This window comes from Tenrec ecaudatus, chromosome 4 (assembly GCF_050624435.1).
Source record: "Tenrec ecaudatus isolate mTenEca1 chromosome 4, mTenEca1.hap1, whole genome shotgun sequence".
In the NCBI taxonomy this organism is placed as follows: Eukaryota; Metazoa; Chordata; class Mammalia; order Afrosoricida; family Tenrecidae; genus Tenrec; species Tenrec ecaudatus.
This window is the reverse complement of record NC_134533.1, coordinates 121296077-121308533: the sequence shown is the minus strand read 5'-3', so window position 1 is coordinate 121308533 and position 12457 is coordinate 121296077. Positions and strand designations below refer to the sequence as shown.

The following is a 12457-nucleotide window of genomic DNA, read 5'->3' as shown; positions in this document are numbered from 1 at the left end:
AGGTTAACTATGTGCATCATCTAGGGACTCCACACTTCACAATGTCCCCAACTAACCCTCACTTCCCATGGAGCCAATTCCAAATCAGAGGGATCCTACAGGAGGGAGTAGAACTGCCACTTTAGGTTTCTAAGATGGTAAATCTTCATCAGAGCAGAAGGCCCCATCTACTATGGAGCGGCTGGTGAGTTTGAACCACTGACCTTGCAGTTAGCAGCCCAATGCTTTTAACCCAGTGTGCCACCACGGCCCCTTCGTTTCTCTGCTGACTTCGGTGTCCTCTACTCTGATAAGAAAAGGGCACAACTCTTCAAGGAAACCTACAAAATAGACTCCCTTTCCTTAGTGAGCCGTAACGTCCTGTCTACAATGGAGAGAGTATCAAAATCATAAGGCTGTCATGAGAGTGAAATGGAATATATCTATTAGCTGCCTTGGAATGGCAGAGTAAAGTAAAGCCCATTCACAAGTGAACCCTCTGGGAACCCCGATCACTTCACCTAGAACAGAAGCCATCTGACTGGATTTGTCTTCCTTGCAGACATGGCAGGGTGCCTGCCAGGTTTTCATCCCCATCACTGGAGACATTGTAGACAGAGCAGGGCCATTTAAAAGGCATGTGAGGAAACGAAGAAGGAAGAAGAGAGAGTGGAACACATTCTGGCCCACCAAGTCCCAAGGACGATATTCCTGCTCAGAGCACAGAGAGGACCATAGGGCTGGCCCCACCGCAAGACGCGGCATCCCTTACTGACCCATAGCACGATGGGGGACAACACTGGAGACACAGTGAGGGAATTGTGCCCAATCTGACTCCACCACACCAGGGCAAAATAATAAGGGTGTGCAACAGAGCAGCAAGGGGAGCAAAGCAATGAAGTCCCTGGGGAATAACAAAGATAGACTTTGGAGCCAGGTGTAGCACCCCATCAGACTGGACTGGAAAACACTCCTAAAGATCAACAAACAGACCTGGAACTATTTATAGACTTTTCTTTTTTGCTGTTGGTGTTTTGTTCGTTTTCTTTTGTTGTTTGGTTTTGCTCTGTCTTGTTTTTGTGCTTATTATTGTTTCTGCATGTCTATCTAGATAAGATTGGCAGGATAAATAATCTGGAGGAGAAAACAACGGGACCGGTTTCAAAGGGACATGGGAGAGAGGGAGGTGAGGGAAAGGAAGTGGGTGTTAACAAACCCAGGGACAAGGGAACAACAAATGGTCTAGATGGCGAGGAGGTGTAGGAGGCCTAGTAGAGGTTGAACAAGGGCAATGTAGCCGAGAGGAATTACTGAAATGCAAATGAAGGCTGAACATGATAGTGGGACAAGAGGAAAGTAAAAGTAAATAGAGGAAAGAACTAGGTGGCAAAGGGCATATACAGAGGCCTAAATACAGGCAAGTACATATGTAAATATAATTATATATGATGATGGGGAAATAGATCTATGTGCACATACTTATAGGTTTAGTATTGAGGTAGCACATGGACATTGGGCCTCTACTCCCTCAATGCAAGAGCACGTTGTTCTATTAAACTGGCATTCCATGATGCTCACCTTCCCGACAAGATCACTGAAAACAAAGCTGGTGCATAACCAAATGTGGTGAAGAAAGCTGATGGTGCCCGGCTATCAAAATATATAAAATCTGGGGTCTTAAAGACTTGAAGATAAACAAGTGGCCATCTAGCTGAGAGGCAACAAAGCCCACAAGGAAGAAGCACATCAGCCTATGTAATCATGAGGTGATGACAAGATCAGGTATCAGGCAGCCAAGACCCAGAACAAAAAAAAATCATATGAATGTGAAAGAGGGGCAGTGTGGAGTGGAGACTCAAAGCCCATTTATAGACAACTCCACATCCCCTTACAGAAGGGTCACAAGGAAGAGACGAGTCAGTTGGGGTGCAGTACAGCACCGATGACATAAACAACTTTCCTCTACTTCTTTAATGCTTTCTCCACCCCTACACCCCCCATTATCATGATCCCAATTCAACCATACAAACCTGGCTAGACCAGAGCATTTACATGGGTACAGATAAGAGCTGGAAACCCATGGAATCCAGGACAGATAAAACCCTCAGGACTGATGAGAGTGGCGATACTAGGAAGGTAAGGGGAAGGTGGGAAGAGAAAGGGGGAATCGATCACAATGATCTACTATAACCCCCTCCCAGGGGGCCGAATAACAGAAAAGTGAGTGAAGGGAGACATTGGTCAGTGTAAGACATGACAAAATAATAATAATTTATAAATTATTAAGGGTTCATGAGGGAGGGAGGGTGAGAGAGGGAGGGACAAAAATGAGGAGTCGATACGAAGGGCTCAAGTAGAAAGAAAATGATTTGGGAATGATGATGGCAACAAACGTACAAATGTGCTTGACACAATAGATGGATATATGGATTCTGATAATTGTTGTAGGAGCCCCCAATAAAATGATTTACAAAAAAAGCATCTGAGGATATTTTAACAAGAAAAACAAAAAAGTAGAAACTACTAGGAAATGGCCACCTGACCTGCAGGAAGGAGAGTAATTATGAACACCTAAGCCATGGTCAGACGAAGGAAGAGAGCAGGCAGGCATAATAACAGGGAAAGACACAAAGCTAGAGAGGCTTACCGAAGACTTTAGCACCCCGCTCTAAACCATGAAGACTTTACAATAAGTGGGCACAATCGAAGAATTAATGATATCGAAGACAAAGTCCATCTGCAGAGGTCACACAGTCACGGTGCAAGACAAAACCATTACTGACATCAATGAGCAGTATTATGGGGTCCGGGGGTGAGGGTCCTCAAGCAAGGGGAAAGGGGAGACAATGGGAGCCATTTCTAGCAGGAGCATGTAAGAAGAGAGGCTATTAACCAAGAGAAGAAAAGTTACTTCTCACATCTGAATGGATTTGGTTCCTTGACTTAATTACTCAACCACAAACGTCAAGGGATACAGCTTTACCCAAGCCCTTCTGGTTTCTGACTTCCAGGTGCGTGCAGCACAGGTGGGAAAGGAGCCCATAGAAAAAGCATCCGAAACGGTTCAATTTAGGATTCTGGATAGCCAGGGTCAGCAGGACGAGAGCCGTGTACGACTTCCCGAAACTGAAACCTAAGCCAACAAAACAAACAACAGAATCCCCTTAGCCAGAACATGGAGGAAGTGGAAAGTCAAAGCCCCTTTCTAGAAAAGATGCCAATAGGTAGCAACTTCACAATTGTCCTAACGTCAGCCTGGTGGCATCGGGATGCAGAGAAAACAACAGCTGTAAATATGGACCTAACCCAGGAAGCAGGCATCTCTGGAGAAACCACAGGTGCGGAGGGGAGTACAGCAGGCATGGACAGGAGCAAGACAGTTACCTGTGAAACCTGTCAGGTGTCTGTCTCGGCTCTTTCAGATCGCAGACGTCTTCCTCCTCAAAGCCTGCGTTCAAATGTTGTGAGGCACGCACAGCAAGGATGCGTGTAACTGCTGCGTGACCGCAAACCTAATGGGTCTAGCATTCACCTGGGTCCAAACGAAGGATAAAGGAGTGTGTGCATGCCCCAACGAGCTACGTTACATGCCCCAGGCGCCCCTGCTATGGACTCCATTTCGAATTTCCAGGCTCCATGTTGGTCCAGTGTCATGTACACACCCACCGAGAAAGAGGCCAGGAGAGAGCCTGTAAGAACCACCTGGCTGCTCAGATACTCCAACCAGAAACTATGCCTCAATAAACACATAACGATTCTTGACTCAGACAATGGCCTTACAAATACTGCTTACTGCACGCCCCTCTAGGGCTCTCCTGTCGGCCTCTATTCTTTAAAATACGCCTTAACAATTCTGCCTTTCTAGTCTTTTTGTCCACGCCCACCTAAGAGCACAAGTTAGTCAAAACCAAACCAGAAGGGCCTCCTCTCATGAAGGAGCTCTGAGGAGGGCTGGATGTCGAGGGGCCCCTGGAGCACTATGGCCAAAGTACATACCGGAGCAACGTGCCCATTCTGAAGCCAGTGGATTTCATCTCATGTGAAGGAGAGGCTCAGGATTATTTTTCTCACAACTCAAAGCATCCCACTACCTAAAGGAGCTAATGAGATTTGCCATTAAAAGCCCGTGACCATAGAGATCAGTATAAAGAACATGGAGGTATGCAGACTGTCAAAGGCTCATTAAAGAGGTAAGTGGAGCTCACGAAGAAGGACGGCTGGTGCTATAAACCGAAAAAAGGAAACGCCTCCCACAGTGACTGTCGGTTACATTTCTACCAGGATGCTTCCCTTCCACTTTTATGTCAACAGGTAACCAACTCTTTGATCTTCCCTGGCCCCACCCTTTGAAAGGCTGCAAACCTTTATCTTCAGTTCCCTTCTGTGATAGTTCAGGTTTATTGTGCCAACCTGGACAATACACACATGTGAGACTGATTGAAGGATCCAGACAGCCTCACCTTTCTTGTTCTCTTGTCTCTTGCTCTTTGATGATCGGACCAATGTGTGGCTGCCTCAGCTAGTTTCCTGCTTCAGCTGGTAAGGGTCACTTCCTGTTTGGCATCCTTCTCCCTGAGTAGAAGCCACATGGACCTAGCCTGATGAAGCCCTGGGTGTTGGAGAAGCCGCATGGAGACTCCTGCCAGTGCTGAGATGCTTACATGCTCACTTTTCCTCCTGCAGTCGGCGTTATTGCGTATGTTTTGCAAATTTGAGGACTTTGTAGATCCGTGCCGGACATATGAGCTAATGTCGGACTTATGGGCTTGGACTGGACTGAGTTGGGATGCCTTCTTAACGTACACGTACCTTTTATATGATACTCTCATATATATGAGCGTCTGTGGATTTGTTTCTCTAGTCTACCCGGAGGAACACACCCTCCTCAGCTGGCAGGTTCAGCATTCACCCAGCACAGGTGGTATTTACATTCCCTCCAAGGTACCCTGAGACACAGTATAGCTCAAGACACGATGTGATACCATCTCACCTGTGCAAAAATGGCACTGAGCTTCGAAACAGCAAATGCTCATGGGCTTGTGGGGTGGCTGGAACGCTGAGACACTTTAGAGGGGTGTAAAATGGCACGGTCGTTAGGGGAAATGGGAGGGTGCTTCTTCAAAAAGCTACAAATGGAAATATCATTTGATCCAGCATCCCACTCGGGGTCTGTATTCTAGCGATGTAAGCAGTGATACAAATCGACAAACGCACACCCATGCGCACTGCAGCATTATTCACAACAGTCCCAAGGTGGCGCACCCTAAGTGCCCTCCACCGGTTGAATAAACAAAATGTGGCACACACATACAATGGAATACTATCCAGGGACTGCGCACGAGGAGGAGGAGTTGTGTGCCTGCCACATCCCATTACTGGCCATCTGCCTACCATTCCTCTTTACCATATCTTTCCAGAGAGATCCCAGGTGGGACCCTGTAGCAAACAGCGCTCTAGACTAAGAAGGGCCAGCCAATTTTGTCTCTGCACTTCCTCCTGAGTCTCACTGGGTGAAACAGATCACCATGCCCTCCAGCCTGTCCGATCCTGATTAAAAGCATAGATTCTGAAGCACTACCCACTGTGTCAGATTCAGCTGTTCTGAGGCTAAGTACCCAGATTTAAGTATTTTTACAACACACGTATCATGTGACCCTCCTAAATCAGAGAAATTTCTTAACTACCGAATCAGAGGAATTGTAAACATTTAAGGGGTAGGGCTCCACTTGAGGCTCAGTCTCCCATGTGTTTGAGGGTCTTTATTTTAAGAGAAACAAGTGAGAACAGGATGGGATCACAGAAGGACTCAGCCGGCGCTCCTGTTGGGGTTTTAGGGCAGAGGTAAAAGGACCTGTGACTCTCTTCCACATCCACCAGGACAGAAACCAAACACGCACGAGAGGAGCATCCTTGGCAAGAAAGGCCATGTAGCTGGCCAGAATGTCTGCTGGCTGTCTTACCAGGGCTGAACAAACCAGCAGCCACAAGCAGCAGGTGACTGGGTAGTGGGGAGAGCTGCCAAGCAGGGAGCCCCGCAACAGTAGCAGTCTGCTCTCAGAGGCAGGCGGTGGTCGGATACATTCGCAGAGCAGCCATGACCTCAGGCAACAATGAAGACGAACAATTTCTGCCTCACCTGTATGGGGGTCAGATACAGGCCCTTATTTCTGTGTTCTAACCTACGGCCACCTGCTCTTCCTCCATACTGCGCGTGAGTCGTTCAGTAGCACATCCCTCTGAGCTGAGTGTAAGCGATCCCTGTCAGCCTGGAAAAGCCGTGTCTACCAAGGCCAACCAGCATAAGGCAGTCCACCCGCACAATGCTCTACGTTTTACTGAGGAGCATCGACGGTCTTAAGAGCTTGTGAGCAGCCCGCTAGGTGGTCTTCCAGAGTAAACACGCATAAAGAACATCAAAAATGCATGGAACCAATCAGTCCAAAGTCCATGTAGACCTTCGCCGCCACTTCCCTTAAACCAGAAAAACGAGATTGTGCTTGTCACAACAGAACAGTGGTTCTCAACCTGTGGGTCACGACCCTTTTGGGGCGGGGGGGGGGTCGAACGACCCTTTCCCAGGGGTCGCCTGATTCACAACAGTAGCAAAATGACAGTGGTGAAGTAGCAAAGGAAATAATGTTATGGTTGGGGGTGGCCACCCTGTGCGGAGCTGTAGGAAAGGGGGGCGGCCTGAGGAAGGTGGAGCACTGCTGCTCTAGAAGGTCCTGGAGAGAGTGGGAGAGACAGGGGGAATCCGCAAAGAAGACCAGACCGGCTGAGCTGCAGCCCTTAGTCCCAGCCATCCGGCTGGGGCTGAACTCACCTCCCTGGTTCGGACTGAAGCCCAAAAAATAAGTCTACAAGTGAAAGGCGAACATACCACTATAACGGTGCACAGGCCTTGAGATCAAATGAGCAGACTTTGCCCAAGGACCGAGTTCAGAAGGCAGTAGGCAAGGGAGAAATGGAAACATGAAGTACCGAGAAGAAGGAGGTTAAGTGATGTTACGTTGTGGGGATTACAATCAACGAGGCGAAACAAACGTGGACCAACTACTGAATGGACACCTGAGTTGCTCTGTGAGCCTCCATTCAATTCGATGGAAACAGTAAAAACAACAAAAGCCCGAGGCCCCCTCCATCACACTGGACCACATTCCCACTCCAAGGAACTTCCTTTGCAGCCCAGACCTTAAGAGCAGGTGCTGGGGTCTGTGTGCTTTGAGGATGCAACCTCTCACAGTGGGCTCACACGGTCACGTCATTATCCGCCAGTGGCTGCGGCTGAACTTACTTAATGGCTTGCTGGAGGCAACCCTTCCAACCAGGCCTACTACGCGCTGACTACACAGAAGTTTAAGTTTTTACCTGCAGGTAGTTTTATAACACATTAAGATATTTTTTCTCAGACATTCTCAGAGAAGTGTTTCAGCTAAAAATGCTCCCAGTTTTTAACCTCCAGTCAATTTCTATTAAGGCACGTGACGATGGCAGGATATGGGGTGCAGGGAAGAGAAGACTATAATAAAGCATGATTCTATGTCCACAGACAGACTGACACGCCAGGGCATCCGTGATGGGACCCTGGCAAGGCTCCGGGGTCTGCCCCGGGGAGAAACTGCGCTTTGGCTACTCACGGCAATTGGCCTCATCCTGGCCATCCTGGCAGTCTCGGTGGCCGTCGCAGCGCTTCCAGTTGGGGATACACTTCTTTGGCAGCCGGCACTCAAACTCAAATCGGTCACATCGCCCAAGCTGGGTGGTAGTGGAGGTGGCAGTGACATTTGCTAGAAAAGAAGAGACTTCAAAACGTTACTTCTCAGCACTGATGGTGATGGCTAGCAGCAACCAAGGGGTAGGTAGGCGAGGCACTGCAGGAGCGTCCTCCCGTGTCCTGGGCCTCCCTGGTGCTCCCTCGGACCACTGCCCACGGATACGAACAGCCTTGCCCTGGCCCTCAGAGCATTGCTTGTTTTCCTTTTTGACTGATTTTTACTTTGTTCCACTTTGTATTACTTTCTGCTTTGTTTAAGATTAAGGTTTTCTGTGTTTCATTTTGTTGGTGGTGGTGAGTCTTTTTTTGTGGGTGGGGATGAGGGTCTATGATTTTCTTTACATGAAATCCAGGATTGGTCAATCCATCAAGACAGTAACTACATGAATAGTTCCACAGGGTTTTGGCAAGGAAGTCTGGGGAGAAATGGGGACGTAATAGTAATGAGTGCAAGAATGAAGAAGATATTCTAAAACTGTAGTGTCGATTGCACAACTCTTTAATAGAGTTAAACATCGAATTGCATGGTAGGTGAAGTTTTTCTAAATAAAACTGGAAAGTTTAGAAATGAACAAATAAATAAAATAAGGCGCTGCAGGAATCACAGTGGGGACCAACCGGAAGATCAGCAAGAGTGCTGAGAATAGACAGCATCCTGGATGCCACATTCAATTCTGCCCTGTCCCCAGCCCACCAGAACCACAGGGCAGGGGGTGCTTCTGCAGGGAAACTCACACGGAGAGGGCACGCAGGAACAGACACAGCAGCAATGCCACGTCACAGCTGAGAAGCAAAGGCACAAGTGCTACGTGGCAAAGGCGGCCCGAGAAAGCACGTGCTGCCCTACACACGGGGCACAGAGCTGAGAGCCACCGGGTGTGTAGCACACGCTCCTGCAGGAGGGCACACTGAGAGCGAAGTGGAAGCAGCTCTCTTTAGAAGCAGTGACGTTCCTTACATCCCCGTCCCCTCCAAGAACCACGAGACGCCTGCCCCTCTGTCGCCCCAAGAGGAGACTGGAGAACTATTTGGAGAAGGGCCAAAATAAAGGGAGGAACAGATCATGCCTACGGGATGCGAAGACCTCAAGTCTTCTTGACTGGAGAACCCTAGCAACGAGACCTTGACTTTCCAGACAGAAGATCACAGAATCTTCTCTGGGGAAATGGACCAGCTTCAGAGATAAAACTGCCAAGATCAAGAGTTCCCCAGGGAACCGCTCAGCCGTGAAACACAGAAGTGGAAAACCCTCATCGTGTGTTGCGGATGCCTTCCCAGTGTTTCGGGCCTGCTCCCCTTGAACACAAGCAGTCGTTCAGGATGATCCTGGGAAAAACCTCGGGTATGAAAGGTAGACTCCAAACAGACATTTTTTAAAAAAGGAAACTTAGAGGAAAAAGAGACTTTGTAAGAAGAAACCAGAAACAAATGAATCCTTTTATGCTCACAAGCGAGGGAAGTATACAAGAGGCCGGAAGAACTTGATGGTGCTCAGCTACCAGGACCACCTGCTCTGAAATGGGGTGCTCGACAAGGTCCCAGAGAGAGCAGAAGAAAAGCTTAGAACCAAACTCCAACCATGCAGACAATCACGCCTTCTGCTCAGATAGAGACGAAAAGAACCGCAGAGACTGTGGCTCTTAGTCAGCCTTTAGACCTGGAAAGGAACGCACCTCATTGGCTCAACTTTCAGCCAAACAACAGACAGGTCTATTGGGAAAACAGTAAGACAGAGAGAAAGGACCCACAGTACAAGAATCAGCCACTCGAAATCAAAAGGGTGGCGTTTACCAAGGACACTATTCAGAGGGGTTCGGAAAGACGGGGACTGGAAACCGGGAACACGGGGAAAGACGGGATAAGTAATGCTAGCCCGTGGCATTACCTTGCTTGCTATGAACAAACAAGATAAAACGAAGCGTGTAGGGCAGTTGAAAGGAAACTGATGATCTGCTCGCCTCATTGTCAAGTACAGAGAGGGGGGATCGGGCCACCTACTGAACGGCGCAGGTTGGAACTGCAGACGCACTTACACAAAAACGGGATTTTTTTTCCCCCTGTTGCTATTGCAATGAACTCAAGTGTGAGTATCCGAAAATCCGCTTGGAATCACTGTCTGATGTTAATCATCTCAGAGGGAGCAGTTCCCTGCAGTGGGGGCGGGGGGGGGCGCGGTGGAAGAGAGAGAGCTAGCAGTTAACCGAGAGACAAACTGCTCAAAGGTAGAGGACTGGCAGATACGTGGTGTTTTCAGCAGACACGTGGCCTGAGCTCACCACAATAAAAACAGGAAGGAAACCAAAACCCCACATGTGAGTGGGCCAATGCAGTTTATATCTGCGTTGGTTAAGGTAAATGTTTGACGGTGCAGAAGGTCAGCGCCCCTAACCGCCGCTGTGATCGAGAATCCGCTGCGTATTTCTCCAGCACAGAAGCTGCTGTTGCTGACAGGTCTCGGAAGTCGGTCCCCGCTCCTGGTGACATAATGGAACCCTGCCGGCTCCAGCCCCATGCCCACCGCTGCTGCTCCTGTGTCAGCCCATCCATGGAGGAGCTCTCGCTTTTTCTACGCCCCCATGTGACCAGGCATGATGTCCTTTGTCTTTGTCTAACTCCAAGCCTTTGCACATTTCATTCTGATACTTTTATTTTTTTCTTCTTAAGCTGCCTTAGAACATGTTGTGCAACTCTTGTACATCACCATTTCTTCCATAAGCTTTAGCAAATCTACAAACAAAATCAGGTTTCAGAGTCTCTTCTGACACCCACTTCGCTTTTTACTTTCCTTCCTGTCTTTTTAATAGCCTTTTGCTCTCTTCGTGTGGACGGTCTTCGTGCCCCCACAGCTTGTCAGGCCTCTGTACCTCGTCTCCAGTGTGTCAGGCCTACTACTGAGATGTGCTGGAAATTCAGGTGGGGTTAAGCTCAAGACCAGGTTTTGGCTCCCGTGGACTTGTTTGCTAAACATGTTCTTCCATTTCAACCCGAAGCAATATGAGTAATTGAAAGGAATGGAAAGAATATTAAAAAATGGTCATTCTGAATACCAAAAAATAATCTTTGGAACTTGGAACCATAAGAGATGACATGTCAATGGGAAGATAAGAATTCAGTGAGACTCAGAAAGACATGCTAAAGTGATACAATAAAATGAAAATGAAAGATTAGAGGTTTAGTATACAAATGACAAAAATATCAAAAAGAAAAAGTAAACTGGAGAATCATCCATGAAATATTTTTAAAAACTCACTGTGATAAGAGTTGTACGAGCCCCAAATAAAATTATTTTTTTAAAAACACCAACTTATAGAACTGAAACACATGCATTTCCAGAATAAAAGAGCCCACTGGTATCACCTCTTTGGATAGAAACCGATCCACACTAAAGCTTATCGCTATAAAAGTTCCAAACAAGCGAGCTAAAGGGAAGATTCTACAAATTTCCAGAGAAATAGATTGACTATGTTCAAAAGATCAAAATCAAACTGCTTTCAGATTTCCCAAAATTTCATGATGACAGTTTGGAATGATGCTTTCAAAATTGTCAAAGAAGATCATTTACAACCTAAAATTCCAAACCCAGTCACACTGTTGACCAAGTTAGAAGGCACCATTGACACACCTTCAGACAAACCAGATCTCAAAGATGAAATTTCCACTACTCTTTCTAAGGAACTTTCTGGGAAATATGTTCTCCCAAAATGTGGGCTGAAACCAAAAGAGAGGAAACCTCAAGGCAAGAGGAGCCCTCCTGTACCAGCTCAACAGAAGACACAAGTCCTTAGGACGCAGTGAAGCGGCATCTTGCAGGACCAGCATGCACCAGGTGCAAGGCAGCAAAGGCCAGGAAACCGGTGTTAAGATGCAAGAAACAAAGAATCTCAATCAGGAGAAAGGCGAGAGAATTCCTGGGAAGTCCAAGGAAATGGTCAGGCAGCAGGCAAAGAGGGTAGCTAGCCCAGCGAAGGGACTTCAAGTGGCGTAGAAGGACGATCTCCACGAGAAACCCTGGGCGGATGCATCACCCAACCACAGCGACCGTGGACATTCATACTGAGAAGCCAGAGGGCTAAGCTAAGAGACACCAGGGCACTACTCTGGGTCACAAGGGTGCCATCAGAGGGTTTAAAGGCTGGGGAGAGATTCACCATGCAATGGTGAGTTATGTGGTTTATTAGAAAATAAGTCAAAAAAGGAGGATGAAGCAAAGTGACTATTTAGGAACTGCGTATACTGAAGAAATCCAACAGCTCGAGACAACATGCAGTTTTCATTCCTATCCATACTGCACACAAAGCAGAGAGCACAAAAGCTGAATGGAACGTATCAGAGGGGTTTGCTTGAACATAGCTGCTCGCTGGGTTCGTCAGAATGTAATCGACCGTGAGTGCCCAGGGAGGAGTCCCTGTAACCAGAGGAGAACTTGAGAGAAGGATAATCATGTTACTAAGTCACAGGTAAACTTTTGGGGGAAAAGAAGGCAAAAGTTATGTTTTATTTTACAACTAATTTTAATTTGAGAAGCACTTTAATGTCCGGGCACTTAATATCTGCTTATCATGGTGGCAGGGACAGTGAGGACCTCAAAAGTGACAAGTAACATGACCTCAAAGCTCAAGATCCACACAATCACTAAGGAGACAGAGGATGTATCCATACACATTTATATCCTTTGATTTCTTCACGAGTGCTTCCATAAGCATT

At 47.4% G+C, this 12457-nt stretch overlaps 1 protein-coding gene across 2 annotated transcripts in view; it reads right to left on the bottom strand.

Annotated features, from left to right (window-relative positions):
• The window catches only part of SORL1 (sortilin related receptor 1), a 215236-nt gene that overhangs the window by 36187 nt on the left and 166592 nt on the right, over positions 1-12457 (bottom strand). For both annotated transcript variants that reach the window (XM_075546728.1, XM_075546729.1), the window contains exon 32: positions 7617-7766. In XM_075546728.1, the coding sequence (XP_075402843.1) occupies positions 7617-7766 (150 nt within the window). The remainder of the gene's footprint in view (positions 1-7616; positions 7767-12457) is intronic.